This window comes from Nasonia vitripennis, chromosome 3 (assembly GCF_009193385.2).
Source record: "Nasonia vitripennis strain AsymCx chromosome 3, Nvit_psr_1.1, whole genome shotgun sequence".
Classification (NCBI taxonomy): domain Eukaryota; kingdom Metazoa; phylum Arthropoda; class Insecta; order Hymenoptera; family Pteromalidae; genus Nasonia; species Nasonia vitripennis.
In genome coordinates this window covers 20,391,902-20,407,961 of record NC_045759.1, presented here as the reverse complement: position 1 = coordinate 20,407,961, position 16,060 = coordinate 20,391,902, and the positions used below count along the sequence as shown (strand labels likewise).

Below are 16,060 nucleotides of genomic sequence, written 5' to 3'. Positions count from 1 at the left end.
TAAACTCATCGAAAAGGGTAATAATACTCCTAGCTGCATATTGGTTTGCACATCGATTACAGTCTACTTAGCGAGCGGCTAACCTTGACCCGAAAATTAATTATGCACCTGCAGCAGCAGCAGCCAGTGCGGCATCTCATTAAAAGGAAAAATTGAAAATCGATACCCCCGCCGAATCAATAATCCATCGGAGCCAGAGTAAGAGAGAGAGGGAGTTAAAGAGCAAGAAAAAAGTAGTATAAAGCCAAGCCTCGATCAGCCCCCCATTATACGCGGCGAATCCTCACCGCGAAAACCGCCGATAACCCAGCTCAGCCGGCGGCGCGGCGCACCTCACTAGCGCACTCTACATCCCTGCGCTGCGCGGCCCCCTTCCACACGGCGTCTAGAGCAAAGCTTCACCCGACAGAGCAGATCGCAAAAACCCACTCGAAACATAAAAAGAATTCCAGGCAGGCGCCGCGACAGAGTCCGTTCCCAGACACACACGTACATGCATATACACACAGAGGGCGAACGAGAGAGTTCTCTGCGCTAAAGAGAGATAGAGAGGGCGAGGAGCGTCGACTACCCCACCCGACTGCAAACAGAGGGAGAAATCCGGGCGTAGTTGCATCGGCGCGCCGCCTGCAGCGTTGACGCTGCGACACAATGTCGTCGTCGACGGCGGTGGCGGCGGCGCGAATTCGGCGTCGGCAGTTGATATTGATCGCGCTGCTCTCTCTCTCTCTCTCTCGCTCGCGGTCTCTGCTCTCCGTCTAGCTACATATAACGAGGGGTGGGGGTGCAGCACGGATTTGAGAGAGGGAGTAGGTATCTGCGCGCCGCGTCGTTATCGCCACCGCACGCGATTTCTCTCGACCTCTCTTACACTCTGCTGTATGATTTTTCGGAGAGACATTAATTTGAAAATTCTCCGAAACGCTGCGCGTGTTTTCTCTCATCTCGAGCACACACGCGCGCGCGCGCGCGCGAGCAGTCGGATAAACGCCTGCGCACTTCATTTCTCTCTCGCGCTTTTTGTTTTCTTTCCGCTCCGCGCAGCCACACACATGCTATACGTACACACACAGACACATAGCGGAGCTCGGGATCGAAAGTCAAGGGAGGAGAGAGCAGAGAGCAGTCTTTGTGCTGACTGCGGGAAAATTTAATTTTCGCGCGCGCGCGTCCGCGGAGAGAGCGGATTTTTTGCCTCACTGTTATTATCCGGCTCTCCTTGCGATTTCCACTCTGCTTCTTTCCTCGCGCTCTCTGTGGGACGATTCTTTTTTAATGAGTTTTAACGGGAGCCAAGTGCAAGGGATTTTCATTAGGGGCTGCGCGTGTGCTGCGTATCTATGCGGTGCGGTGTATCTATCTCTCTCTCTCGTGGGATCGGAAAATCGTGCTCGTATTGATTTTGTTTCCACGGCTCTGCGGGTGCCGATGGGATTGGTTTTAAATTTTGATTAAGGGGAGAGCTCTCTCTTTTTTACCCTTGGATTTGCTTTATTCGACGATATGCGATGAAAATAAAAGTACATAGTCTCGTCGACTCAAGCTCCCATTGAAACGGTTATCAACTCTGCGTATAATATAATTCACTGGAAAAGTTCGGGGCTGGAAATATTTTTAACGAAATCAATCATTCTCGCTGTGCAAGTCGAAAATGATGATTATATCCGCACACCGAAATGACCCGTCATTTAATCATACCGCTCGCGTACAGCTATCTCTCCCAGCTCTCCAATTATTTTAAACTCGCTCGCTCGCGTTATTTAACCCCGAAACAGTGATTCTCGAGCATCCCATCCATCCGTGATCCGCATATCTCACACTTCCTCCCGCGCACACGTATACTACTCGCATCGGCAAAGCTCATCGATTCGCGCCGGACTACGGCTTTTCAAGCCATCCCCCTTCCCCCGGTGCGTGTATATTTTTAAAAAAGCCTCGGCCCACTCGTCGTGCCTCTCAAAACAATGAGAGATCGAATCGCGCGGCTGCCGCTGCAAAAAAAATGAAAATTGCTCGCCGCCTCGCTTTTTCCGCGCCGCGCGCACTTGTAAAACGCGGAATTGCGTTTTATTGACTTTCGCTATACTCTCGACTTTCATTGCGCGTGTATGTGTGCGTATGTGCTTCCCCGCTGAAAACGACGAGTCGCTCTCTCTCTCTCTCTCTCTCTCTCTCTCTCTCTCTCTCTCTCTCTCTCTCTCTCTCTCTCTCGATTCGGCGAATTAAAAAGCGGCTCTCTATCGCCGAAATCATTGCTCGCGAAGTCATTTTTGTCGCGTTGTTGATTGCGCTCGAGAATCGAGATACTGCGTTGGAATTCCACGACGCAGGTATACACCGATCAAGTGGCGTGGTAGCGCCACGAAGGCCACTTTGAGAAGCAGACGAAGCCGCAGCGCCCGTGATACTATTTACTTCTATATTGGTGTTCGGATTTTTCATTATACAAAAAAAAATACTTATCACTACTGTTGGTAAGGTTTTTGGGCTCATTAGAATGTTTTCTGAGCTAAACTATGATTTCCAACAAAAATATTAGTGAAAAGGCTGCTTATCTTTATAATATGTGAGTGTATAATCCACAAATGCTAAAATCACGTTTTTCTTCTTCAGCCCAAAATGTGAAAGGACCGTTAAGTTAGCCGCAAGAAGTGTTAGGACCGTGAAGTTGGCCGCAAAGCTATATACAGATGGGGATTGCTTTCTCAAAAAAATATAATACTTAATATATTACGATATTTAGAATTAAGAGGTTGCCGGTGCATACTCTGCGTTCCGGAGCTGTAACAGTAACTAGCTTGCCAGGGTAGCCGATGACAAGGTTCTGGATGTTTTCAGTGTCTTGGTATAAAAATCATTCAAGTACTGTGTCTAGGTGTACAAGGTGGCCGATGACGAGGTCTAGGTGGAGCGCTCCGTGGTTTTTGGTGTCTAGGTGTAAAAATCAGTCAAGGGCGGTATATATCAGAACAATCAGTGATTTCATGTTAGTAATAAAAATGTTACCAAAAAGCTGTGGTCGAAAGGTGCTAAAGATGCTTATATTTTATTTTTATTACGTTGAATATGAAATACTCAAAAAAAATTACTAAAAAGGATTGAAATCTGTAAAAAAAATTAACTTTTAAAAAAGTAAAAGCTTAGGCGAGTTTAATATATTCCGCAACAAAATTACAGATAGAAAAGAACTGAGATCAATCAAACAAAGTCAAGTTTATTATATTTAATCGTAATGAAGCAAGGAACAACTCTCAGGATAATTACTACGTCACTTGTCATGCCCGTTTCATTCTGTTTATTTGTGAACAACTAAAATTTTCTTTTTACATGTTAGAACGTCATACAAATACCATAAGTACAATGAAACGGGTTTTTACGAGCCAGCGAGCTGACGATAAAAAGAATCGACTCTGTTATACACACGTACACACGCGATGGTCTGAAAATAAAGCGGCGGCGGCGACGGATAAACAGCCTTGATTGATAAGCCCCGGCAATAAGTAATTAAAATCGCCCGCGCAATTCAGCCTCGAGCGTGTATAGCTGCTCTTGTTGAAAAGCCCCCGGGTAGAAAAGGAATAAATCCAATAACCGCAAATTCGCGCTGAGAAAGAGAGGAGAGGAGAAGAGGAGCGAGTTCTAATTAACTTCTGCTCGCGCGGGATTTCTTAAAAGCTCGAGAGAGAGAGAGAGAGAGAGAGAGAGAGAGAGAGAGAGAGAGAGAGAGAGAGAGAGAGAGAGAGAGAGAGAGAGAGGGAGAGAAGAGCGGAGGGAAAACGGGGAAAGGGAATTAACGCGGGCAACAACAAAATTTACTCCACTCCGCGGGAGTGAGTTTTAAGCGGATGATTGCGATGTAGTTTCGTGCGCGTCGCTCTTCTGATGAGGTCACGATGTTGTCGGAAATTGTATATCCACACGACGACGACTATACGAGCTGCACGTGCTCTCTCTCACTCTCTGGTGTTATTATTTTCTTTAAAAATATATATTACCGTAATGTTTGTCAGTGCGCTTATCAGCTGCGCGAGTCTCATTACGCGAAAGCGAGTGCGTAATTTATGCACACGTTAATACAAACTACCTCGGCGTGTATGTTGACTGTTTTACAGCTGAGAAATTGTTTATTCATACGAAAGCGCTCGTGTATATCAACGAAAACTAAATAACTGTTGCGATAATCTCGATGCGAACGCGCGAAAAAAAAGAGAAAAGTAAAATCGCAAACAGGCTCTCGACAAACAAATCCACAGCGATTCGGTGGCACTTTGGTACTTTCCATTGCGCTCTCAACTCGCTCTCGCATTGAATACTGCACAGAGAGCTGCTCGCGGCTAGCATAAACAGCCGGTCGGCTATACGCGCGGTGAGTCACAAAATATGGGAAATTCCTCCCTCTCTGCCCCGCTGCAGCAGGCTTCCCTCGCGCACGGATATTCGCGTGGCTGCATAGCGTTCAAGGTCACGTCCGAAACACTCGATAAATGCGCCGCTCGCTCGCTCGCGCTGCTTACGATTATACACGCTTTCGGCATTTTATACGATCGACGCTGCTGTTTTTGTTGTTCTTTGGCTTTTCCGGTGGCTCGTTTTTTTTCACACTCTTATCCGAGATCGATACACTCGTCCACATTCGTTATCTTTTTTTTTCCACTGGTGGAATCGGAATCGTGTATACGCCGTATAACCCAATGATTTACGAGAGGCGTATAAAAAAGTACATTGCGGCAACATTATCCCAGAGACCATAATTGCAAGAGCGATTATAGTAGATGACAAACTTATATTTCAGTGTATCCGCGCTCGCGCACATTTAATATGCGTCGTATTTTACTATACCGACTGCCGCGCATGGAGAGAGAGAGAGAGAGATAGACAGACTATATATGTATATATATATATATATATATATATATATATATATATACACGTAACGCGGCGCGAGGAGAGATTGCGTAAGAATATGACATTCCATTTTCCTCTATTTTTAAAAGTGTTTTGTGCGTCTTTTTTCCTTGCGCTCGCTCGCGCAACCAACAAGAGGAATTAAAACGATATTTTATAAGAAGCTTAACTTGTCGCTCGGCGATACAGTATATCGTATTTACACGCGGAGTGTAACCCCGAGAAGATTTAACGCGCGTTACGTTATACCTCATACCAGCAAAGGAATATATCGTACACGAGAGCTTTTTTGACAATTTTCCTTTGAGAGAGAAAGAGAAACTTATTTTTAGCCTCGGCTGAACATACTAACGAGATTCTTTTGTGCGCAGCTCGCTCGTACGTATGTAACGAACTCTGAAGAGAAAGAGATTACGTGATAATGTCTGCACGCGCGCGCGGCAGCGGCGAAATTCATTGAAACTTAATTTGCATAATTCACAACGTCAAAAATGATAAATTTACGAGAGTACTATACACGTCTCGTTCGACGATCGTAATGGCGATTATATAAAGTCGTTTAAATCTGAATAATAATAAACGCGGCGGCGGCGAAAACGAGGATTCATAAATTACTTCGAAAAAGCGCGCGAAAAATAAGTGAAATTCGAGTAAATCCCCGCAGAGAGAGAGAGAGAGAGAGAGAGAGAGAGAACGGATTTATTAGTGTCGTCGATTCGATTAATTAGCCTATACAAAATCCAATCGATCAATCATCCTCTCGAACGCATTAGCAGCGAGTCGTGTATATGTCGAAAAGAAAAACTCCAATTTCCTCGCTGTCGTAAAATCCAATTTTAATCCGACATATTTTAATTCGGAGCCATAAGACGTGCAGACATTTTTCCGGGACTTATTCGCCCAGACGCGCGAAAAACCCTCTTTTCCTAACAGCAGCAGCTTTTCCCTCGGCGAAGGAGCGACGGCCATAAAAAAAAGGTCTTACGACGACGGAGCGCGCGTTTTCATCCTCAAGGACGCCTCAGCGAAGAAGAAGAAGAAGACGACGACGACGAAATCTCTTTCGACTCGACCAGATGTGCCCGGAAATGCCTTGGCAGTAGCAGCGGGAAACTACTCCCCCTCTTCCCTGTCCGAAAAGCAGTAGCGCTGATGGAGGGGTTCGATGACCCGACCTTAGCACTCTACTCGGTGAAAGTGAAAGTTCGATGTCTCTGTGTAGTCTTTCGGTCTAGGAGATGTATGGATAGTTGCGCTGGAATGAAGATGAAGAAAATATCGTCTGCTGAGTGTGTGTATACGGGCGTTCGCTCTGGCTGTATACTGATTGGAAAAGCGGTATTAGCGGTGTACGTAATTAACGAGATTGGAGTGGATTTGCTTGATTGCGGGGAGCTCTGCTCTCTCGGCGCTTGTTTATCGCGCTGTTTGACTTGGTGATTCGTGGAGAGAGAGCCAGCGTTTCATGGAGTCTCGGATCGAGTCGCTGCTCTCTTGACTTGTTAGCGGCGTTGATTCATTGGAATATTCCTCTCTAATATATTATATGACTCAAAATGCCTTTTCTCCTCCTCTAGCAGCGACGGAACAAAGGGATTCGATTCTCCCATTAGCGCGTGCATGACGAACGCGGCGAGCTCGCGAAACGGAAAAAAATACAAGCGCGTCTGCATGTGCACGTAGATCAATATAATACATAGCAGACACGATACACACTGCACCAGAGAGTGAGCGGAGAGCAGCATCAGCGACGATGAATCAGTCGCGCTATATAACGATCCAATCAAATCGCAATTACACCGGCGTAAACGGCGTTTAATTTCAAATAACGAATTTCCTACTTAGCGCGCACTCCCGCGTCTCGCCGCCGCCGCAGCAATTGTTAATCCGAACGAACGCCTCAATTACACACTATGCAGCGCAAAAACGTCCTCTATAATGCTCGTATCTCTCGACAGAAGAGTATAGAGGATGGAGATCAACCGCGAAATCGGCTGCGGCAGTGTAGCAGCAACGGCAAGAAACACACTGCGATAATTAATTATCTGTTCTCGCCTGCGCAACGGCTTGCGTAAGCCGAAAAGTTTTGCAGCCGCAGCAGTAGGACGGAGTGTGGTATATAGCCTATAGGAAAGAGAGAAAGAAATAGTATAGTCCCTTCGTTTGTGCCTGCTTGTTCGGCCTCGTTTATACCCACTTCAGCCTCAATTAGCGCCTCGACTTTCTTGTACTCTCTTCTTTTCGCGAGCAGGAGGGACGAAGCAAGAGAGAGCCACGTGCCGTTACCGTTGCGATGGATCACTCTCCTATCCTCCTTGCAGGCTTTTTCCGGTGGACCAGGTTGGGTCGCGCCGAGGGATCTCACCTCACTCTCCCGAGGTGTGGACAAGAAAGAGAGAGAGAGAGAGAGAGAGAGAGAGAGAGAGAGAGAGAGAGAGAGAGAGAGAGAGAGAGGGCTGACGTGCTTAACTTTCGTTTACTCGGGGATTAGTTTGTTTCTGTGGTTATTGATCGTGTTTTCTTTCTCTCTCTCTCTCTCTCTCCCTCATACAGTATTGGCTGGGGAATACTTGCTCTCGGATGTGTAGTTTTATCAGGACACGTTTATCTACAAGCTTTATCTGTCGTTCGTTTGTTCGGAGCAGACGCTCGTAGTATTTATAGGAAACTTGTTTGTACTAACCGAATAATCAACGGCTCGTTCAAAAGGAGATTGAAAAGCAAAGAGAAAAATAAGAATTACACGAGTGTGGGTCAGACTAACGAACGTTCGGCTAAAAAGCCAACCGAATCGCTTTGCGCAATACAAACACACGAAGAGAGCGATCGCTCGAACGTAAAAAGCCATCGCTCAATGCGCGCGCGTTTCGTCAAAGTAGCTTTATCTCTCCCCGTCGTCGGTTAGCGAAAAAAAGGTAATCTCCATGACGCAATCCTTCCTCCCTCTCTCTCTGCGCTGCTACAGTGCTGTGAGCCATATGCGTGATATTTCAATCCGGGCCGAGTGAGAAATTCAAATTCAGCCGCGCACGAGCTAATTTATGACGCTGTTCGGTTCGCGCGTGTCGCCGTCTGTTATTTTGCCTTTTTTCGCGAGCTGCGTGTATTTCGAGGCTCGAGGGTGAGGAGGAGGAGGAGGAAACACAACGGAGCCGCACGCTGATGCTTGAAAATAAAACTCGGCTGCGTTGGAGAGGGAGCGGAGGTTTATACTTCGATTAAGTAGCTTTGGTAAATACGACGGCGGCGGCGGCGGCGGTAACGGAGCGGCTCGTGTCGCGTTACGTTTCAACAAATAAACATTGTAGGGTCCTTTGGTTAACGCTACACTTGCCGACAGCCAAGAGGTACTTTTTCGCTTTATTGAGCGATTTCGTGGAAACTGACTCGGGTGAGCTTACAAGTGGATATCAATGATTAATGATGGTAAAAATGATGATAAAAATAAGAAGTGATCCGTACCTGATATATATGATGACGCCGTTGGTGCAGATCCTCTTCCAGCCCTGCGGCACCGCGATGCTGAGCTGCTGCTGCATATCTTGCACTTGCTGCTGCTGCATGTCTTGCACTTGCTGCTGGATATCTTGCACTTGCTGCTGCTGTTGCACCGCACCGCACACACCGACAGCGTTCATCGCGTCGTCGAGCACCTGATGCACCTGGAGCATCTGCTGCTGCTGCTGCTGCTGTTCGACCGAGTCTCGCGCAGCCTGCTGCGCGGCGACGAAGCTCGCGGCCTGCTGCAGAGCAACCTCTTGGCTCTCGTGGCTGCTCATGCTGCTGCAGGTCGACTCGGCCGTGTCCGACCTCACGGAGTCGCAGCTGCCCAGGTTGCCGAAGGCCGCTTGCTCGGCAAGCTTGATCACCTGGCCGGCGCTAACTACCGAGGCCGCGCTGTCGCTCATCACGCCGCCGTTACCCTGGCAGCTCTGCTCGTCTTGCGGCTGGTGCTCCTCGTCGGCGATCACCGTGTTCGGGTAGAGCGCCGCCATGTTGACCTGGCCGTTCTGTTGCTGCTGCTGTCGGTTTACGAAGGCGGCCACCTGGTGATTGGCGTTGGCGTCGCAGGCGGCAACGGCGGCCTCGAGCTCGGCCCCGGCCGCCGCGAACGCGCCCAGACTCTTCTCGTCGAGCGCGAAGCCCAGGCTCGCCGGGGTGAAGACGCCCCCGTTAACCGCGAACCCGTTGCAGCCCTCGAGCATCTCCTTGGAGAGCTTGAGCAGCTTGAGGTGCTCCTTGTCGTGCTCGTCCACGACGTGCTGCTCGACCACGACATCGTGGTCGTCCTGGTAGATGATATCGCCGTCGGCCACCGCGGCCTCGAGCTGCTCGACGACGAAGCTGCCATCGTCGACGAGCTCGTCATCCTCCGGGCCTAGGCTGTGCGGCGACTCGCCTTCCTCGCAGTCCTCGCTGGCCCGGCTGCAGGACGAGGTGCGCTGCAGCTGATCCTGGGAGTCTAGCTCCGCGCCGGCCAGAGCGACGAACTCGTGCTGGCTATCCTTCGGATCGAGGAAGCCCGCGAGGTGGCCCTTGTCGCCGAAGACCTGGGGCAGGTGCAGGAACGCTGCGTCCTGGACCTGCTGCTGCTGCTGCTGCTGCTGCTGCTGTTGATTCTGGCTCTGTTGATTATGCTGCTGCTGCTGCTGATAGTTGGCGAGCACATTGTGCTGCTGCTCGAGTGCGCTTGCGTAGGCCAAATTGTCGCCGGACACGTAGACTAGTACGCTGTTCTGAAGAGCGGCCTGTTGATCCTGAAGGGTGGGATTGTTTTGTTGTCGCGGAAGGGTCGACAACTGTTGCTGCTGTTGCTGTTGGAGCGTCGTCGTGGGGCCTGAATGAGAGGCCGGCTGCTCAGGCTTGCCGGCCATGGTCCAGGTCCAGCAGGGCTGCAGTCTGCCTCGCCACCGACATCACTGGCACACACTGCCGCCTCTGGAGCTCGTAGGCTATTAGCACCTGCGGCATCCTCTGCTGAAAGAATGCGGAAACAAATATTGCATCGTTAGTTTTTATATGTTTCTAAAATTGTTACTGCAAACAGCTTCGTAAGCAAACCATCGCCGCGTGTACGCGAGAGGCACTTTTGATAAAATATGTAAATAACGAGATTGTGTATATGAAATTCGAATTAGCAAGGAGTATCCAATATCGTCATCAAATTATTAATTTCCCAGCGAGCGAGCGCATAAAGGGGGATTGAAAATATAATGGTCTGACTCTGACGCGCGCGCGAGATAGAGCTCTGTCAAAAGGATTAATTAATTGCAAAAGACAATGGAAAATTCAGAGCATGACAACCATGAGAATAACCATCATGACCCCCGCGCGGTATACGAAATAATGCACACACCAGTACATACTGGCCTACTCGACGCCGCTAGCAACGATAATAGCGATAATAACAATGATAACCGCACCGACAACGCGAATAACGATAATAATAATAATCCCCAACAACAGCAATGAGAAAAGTTGGCAATTATGACGGCGCGATGACAATGACGTCCAGCGGTCCTTACGCAATACTATTATCCTAGAATTTAATCAGCAGTCCGATTGTCCTCCAATCAGCGCGGAATTATTATCGTTATTAACGCGCGCGCAATCGCATCTCTCTCTCTATCTCTCTCGCTTTTATATTCGGCGAATATATACATATAGTCTCTCTTTCGCGTGCATAGCAGCGACGTCGATTGAAACTGACGCGCGACCTCGATTCCGACGCGCAGAACATAACAAAAAAATGTAGAATCAGGAAGGAGCGAGTATAAAAATGCGACGGTATAATTTTAACGATGTTCGTTAAGAAAATTAAGCGCGATTGTTCTCTCCCGTGCGCGCGTTCGGAAGTCGCACATGCGCTGTGTATGTGTGTGTGTGATTTTCGACTGTGCAGGTTTTTACTGCCGGCTTTTTTGCCAATCTCGCGTCGTCTGTCTCTCTCTCTCTCTCTTTCCACGAAATTGCAATAAAACACAGCATTCAATGAGCTCTCGTTTGAAAAGAGTATCGTATTTTTGTTTTTTTTTTCCTCGTTATTTCCGACGGGATTGATTGTGACGTTCGCGGGAATGCAATAAAGATACTGAAACAAGGTTTTGTTTAATTCGACAAAAATTTGAAAAACGATAACGCTTTGTTTATTCAATACTGCGATGAAAATCGGTTGAATTAATAAAAAAAGGATATCGCGTTTTAATTAAATTCCGATCGATCAGAACATTCAAGAAACGCAGAGGCCATTGAACTCTCTTTGCCAAAAGGAGATGCTTCGAGTTATCAAAGCACGTATCTAGACGTCAAAATGATTGATAAGCAACGCGGTGCAGATTACGCACGAGCAGAAATGACGCATTACGTAAGCGCTATTAAAAATAATCCTCGAATTGCAGTACACATCCACAGACGTTAGAAAGCGTTCGAGTCTCGGCCTGGTAAAATTCGAATCTCCCTCGATCATTGAAAGGCGCAAAAAGAAAAAAAAACATCGTTATTGTTAAACGAGCGTGGAAGCAATAACCGCGTGATTTTGATGGAGGTATAATGGTTTCCAAGTATTGCACGCGCTAACGTAATCGCTCCTAACTGCGCGTATACATACGTTAGTCGCGGTTAGTATACGTAGTAGAGAAACCTAACCTATACGGAGCTGGGAGCGCTCGCGGTTGTTGATTGTTTACGTGCTCCAATTTCAACAATCAGCTGTCGGTGCGTTGATACACCAGATTTTACTTTATTCCCGTAAAACGCAGCCGTTACTTTAACCGATTCGAAGAAAAGCGATTACCCCGAATCTCCGTCAGAATAGAGCTTGCACTCGCGGCTTTCGAAAAGAAAAAAAAAACAGTTAAATCCGCAAGAATAAAAATAAGAAAAGACGCCTCAATGGTATATCTCACCTGATACGTAGCGGCCTCGACAGCTCTTCGGATGCATAAGTGCAGGATCTACCGCGGGTCGCGAATCCCATTGACGTTAAAAAGCGCGCACCGCACCGCACCGCGCGCGACTACGACACGACTTTAGCAAAATGAAGGGGGGAAGACGACGAACAACCGCGAATGCGACGCACGTACGTTACTATAGATTATTTTTTACTTGAAAACACCACCGCGAAAATCGCGCACTGCCACTTTTCCTCTTCTCTCTTCTTCTTCTTCTTCTTCTCGTTTTCTTTCAATGCTTGAGCAATACGTGAGCGACGATGCTCTATACTGGATTATCCGCAAAAAACACACACTAGCTTGCTCTACACTCTTCCGCAGCTTCCCTCTCCGTGCGTTCGATGAGCGAGTATTTCGAGGTTATACAACAACAACAATGATGATAATAATGCACAGGTCTTCGCCAGTAGATCATGCACTGATCATTCACCAAATAACAGCATCATCACACTCGATACTCGGGCCGCTTGCTCTGCGACTCTCGTGCGTAGGAAAATCCCGTGTCGGCGCGCAGAGTATATAGCCTCCCTCCTCTTCTCTCTATTTTTAGGTTAAGAAAAACAAGAGCTGCTCCGTCGCCGCTGCTTCTGCGAGATGCTCTTTCTCTCGCTCTCTTGCTTGCGCGAATTATCTTCTCTCTCTCCGAAGTCCGTGCGCGCGTGTGTGTATACGTGCACGAGAGAGAGATAGAGAGAATGTGTGTGTGTGTACGTAGCCCAGATCTACGTAATCCTCGGAGTCCGCGCAGTAGTGGAGTGGCGCGCGAGTGTATATGCGAGAGCGAGAGAGAAGGAAAAAATTGCTGGAGCGGACGGGAGCGAGAGAGAGAGAGAGACACACGGGCCGAACGAACGGCTCTCACGGCTTTTTAGGGCGACCGAGCGCGAGACGATGGCAGCAAAAAAGTGCCGAGAGGAATACTATACAAGACAGATGGAGACACAGACACACACCTGGCGCGGGCACTATACCACCACTCTCTTCTTCTTCTCTTCTCTTCTCTTCTCTTCTTCGTCTTCGTCTTCGTCTTCTTCTCTTCGCTCGTCTTCAGCCTCCTCTGCTGTTTCTCATGCTATCCCGCTTTTTGCGCGAGCCCAGCATTATGCTGCTCCTTACGTGTATAAGAACGCTGACTACTGCTGCTGCGACGAGGGAGAAACACGGAGAGTCGGAGAGAACACTTGGCGCTGTCGCTGCTGCTGCAGCTGTCCGCGATCGATGCACCGATCAATCCTATATTTATCAATCGTCCGCACTGCACTAGGCTGGCCAAAAGAGTGTGCGGAGAGTATAGCGAAAAGTGAACAACAACGCGCGACAGAGAGGAAAGAGAGAGAGAGCGCGCGGCGACCGCGTCGTCCCTCTGTGTGTATATACTCAGGCGGCGCTGCTCCGTCGACTGCCGCCGGCAGCCCGAGTTAAAAACTGCTCACTAGCTTTCTCTCTCTCTCTCTCTCTCTCTCACTCACTCTCCTCTCCTCCTCCGGAGGAAGCAGTGCTGCTGCTGCTCGCCACTACTACCACCGTGCTGCACAGCGAGATATGGCTACTAGAGCGCGAGCGAGAGAGACACTTGCGCGCGCGCGCGCGCACCAGCGGGATAACCTCACAGTCGCGCTTTGCGCTACCGCGGCAACATATATGTATGTATATATAGCGCGATATATCGCCATGTTATAAATGACACGAACGCCCTCTCGGCTCGCAATAGCGGGCAAAGCTAGAAACTTTGAAAGGAGCGCGCGCTTTTCAAATAATCAAATGCGGCTACCTTTCAGTTTCCAACTTTGCCAGCTATCGCTTACCGACAGGGCGCCCGTCACTTATTCACTTATAGCACCACGTATTCAAGTGGATGTTCTCGCTGGCAGAGATTTCTGGATAGTCGTGATCTAGCGGTGATAGCGGAGTACCGTACCGACTTTCTATATGTGAAAGCGATGGTGAACATTTTCAGATTTGTAATTTTGTATTTATGAATATTCATAATATTCAGTGTTCATTTCGATGAAGACGCTGACCTTCTCAAGTTCACTCGAATATAGTCGAATTTCCGCAGATAGCATATTAGCGTAGCACCGCGAGATTCGCGGGAATTCAGTTCTGCGCGCGCCATCTTTCGTTCACTGGAAAAACGGGCATGCAGATGCATCGCCTTTCAAATTCCAAATTCAGTTATATTCCAGTATCGCTTGCACTCACGCTCGGTGCGTCGACTCTCGCGCAAAATACATGCAGGAAAAATGGCAGGTTGGATCTCCGGCTCGGAGAGCGACGAGGAGCCCCTCAATCTTAATTTGTTCAATCGCAAGTGCTTCGGATTTTTCGGCATCGCGGAAGAGACGGTTAACACGTTCAAGAGCATCGTGGAGGTATGTTTATTGCACGACACTCTATGCTACATGTTTCTGAAAAATCTTGAAAACCAGAAGCTTCTGACGATTTTTTTGTTTACTTTTCGTATTGCATTATCCTGCGATTGAGTTTTGCCTGTGCGTTGAGCAACATAACCAATTTTATTAGCCTTTGTTGGTGTAGAGCTTTGTTATTTTTAATCTATAATATGGAAAAGTAAACTTTTATTATGATCTCTTTATTCTTCTTATTCTTTTTTTCAGCAACTTGGGGGTTCCTGCGATAGTCATCCAAAATATGTATTTACTACAAGGGAATATTACGACTCGTTAGATGAGAAAGACTCTAATTTATACAACATTACATTTATTCGCGATTGCGTTGATGCCAATAGGTACTTAAATGCAGAACAGTATAGGTAAGCGAAGCTCAGAATTATTATATGAGTTTGATGTTCTATGGTAAAAATATCTTATCCATGTTGTACGGGTATATTTTTCAGGTTTGATTTTAAGGATGAAAAAAGAGATTTCAAAGATTTCGATCCATGCTGCAACAAGTAAGAACACTTTCAAAGGTGATTCAAGCATGGAAACGTTGCAGAATTTTTTAAAAATTTTAAAATTTTGCTTGCAGTTTTCACAAAGGTGAGAAAGGTTGTTTCTTGTGCGATCCAGCGTACAAAAAGGATCTACCTACTAAACAAAGGAGAAAAAGTAAACTGCAGATGAATCAGTAAGTTCTAATGAGGTTCTGTAATACAAGAGAAATAGATAAGATGTACAAATCATTTTTTCCAAAATAATCTTACTAGGACTAAAGGGGATGAAGAAGATGCATCACACATAGTCAAGACAATGTGTACAAAGACCTCCAAAAAAGTGTATGAAAAAATTATAGATGTTGATTTATTTTTCTCATTCATTATTAAGACAATATATATATATATATATATATATATATATTTTACAGAAACTACTGGGAACCATGGGAGATTCAAACGTTGTTAGATTATATAATATATAATAATTTATTTTTGTGGGTGAAAGGTACAAATCTGTATAGGCGTATGAATGCGGAAGGCGTAAGAATCTTCTATCTTATTGCATATGCATGTTTTTAAAACTGCTTAAATCCTATATTAATCTTATAAATTATGATTTTCTAGTTATTAACCCATAGGACTCCTGATTCGATGAGGGTATATTTTTGTAAACAAATACTGCCATACGTAGATAGTTATGATTTACCAAAGCCAATAAAAAGAAAGTTTAACCAAGTTCACGTATGTATCTGTGGTATACTAATGAAATTTTCAATTAGACTATCAGCTTATAAAGTTATCTGAATTTTCAGAATTCTGCGTATCCAGCCCGTTCATCACAAGTAAAGTTGAAAGTAAAGGGAAAAAAAGTGATTGCAAAAAGACAAGTGTGCAAAAAACAGATCAGAAAGCCAAATCAGAATAATAAGAAGTGATGACTGCAAAGATGGTTGTAATTAGCACATAAGGATACACAAATGATTGCCTAAATGCGTCTTCGAAACTGAAAGTATTTTTTTTAATTTGAGCGAAAAAAAGTAATAAGAAAAAGCGACTTGAAGTACTTCATTATATGTATGTACTGTACCGACGATATTATTTATTTCCTGTAATATTAATGACTTAAGTAATAATACAGTTGTGGCTGTGCATAGTACATACAATGCACTCGTAGAAAAACCGCGCGTTTACGTTGAAACCTGTGTCTTCGGACGAAGAAGTATCCTTCGACTACACTATATTTTTATATTTGCAAAAAATAAAGACCATTCAAAAAGTCGAGCATTTGCAATTTTTTTCGTCGAAC

The 16,060-nt window shown here is 46.5% G+C and overlaps 2 protein-coding genes across 12 annotated transcripts in view; one reads left to right on the top strand and one right to left on the bottom strand.

Moving 5' to 3' along the window:
- LOC100121276 (AF4/FMR2 family member 4) overlaps positions 1 to 13,464 on the bottom strand; it is a 166,108-nt gene extending 152,644 nt beyond the window's left edge. For 10 of the 11 annotated variants that reach the window (XR_004344695.1, XM_031927212.2, XM_031927213.2 and 7 more), the window contains exons 1-2: positions 11,811 to 13,464; positions 8,368 to 9,882 (exon numbers count right to left, since the gene is read on the bottom strand). Coding sequence is in view for 10 of the 11 variants with exons in the window: in XM_031927212.2 (XP_031783072.1) it covers positions 8,368 to 9,779 (1,412 nt within the window). In the remaining variant the exon portion in view is untranslated. The remainder of the gene's footprint in view (positions 1 to 8,367; positions 9,883 to 11,810) is intronic. The other variant, XM_008207111.4, reaches the window with a different exon arrangement.
- Positions 13,465 to 13,735: 271 nt separating this feature from the next.
- Positions 13,736 to 16,035, top strand: LOC107980863. The gene is made up of 8 exons (XM_031927245.1): positions 13,736 to 14,227; positions 14,474 to 14,628; positions 14,713 to 14,769; positions 14,847 to 14,945; positions 15,025 to 15,093; positions 15,183 to 15,294; positions 15,379 to 15,495; positions 15,567 to 16,035. The coding sequence occupies exons 1-8, from the start codon at positions 14,099 to 14,101 to the stop codon at positions 15,687 to 15,689; spliced, it is 861 nt and encodes a 286-aa protein (XP_031783105.1). The 5' UTR covers positions 13,736 to 14,098; the 3' UTR covers positions 15,690 to 16,035.
- The last annotated feature ends 25 nt before the right edge of the window (positions 16,036 to 16,060 follow it).

Coding starts and splice junctions, on each gene's coding strand:
- LOC107980863 (XM_031927245.1), top strand. CDS start 14,099: ATGGCAGGTTGGATCTCCGGCTCGGAGAGCGACGAGGAGCCCCTCAAT. Junction 14,228..14,473: donor CGTTCAAGAGCATCGTGGAG/GTATGTTTATTG, acceptor TCTTTTTTTCAG/CAACTTGGGGGTTCCTGCGA. Junction 14,946..15,024: donor AGTAAACTGCAGATGAATCA/GTAAGTTCTAAT, acceptor TAATCTTACTAG/GACTAAAGGGGATGAAGAAG.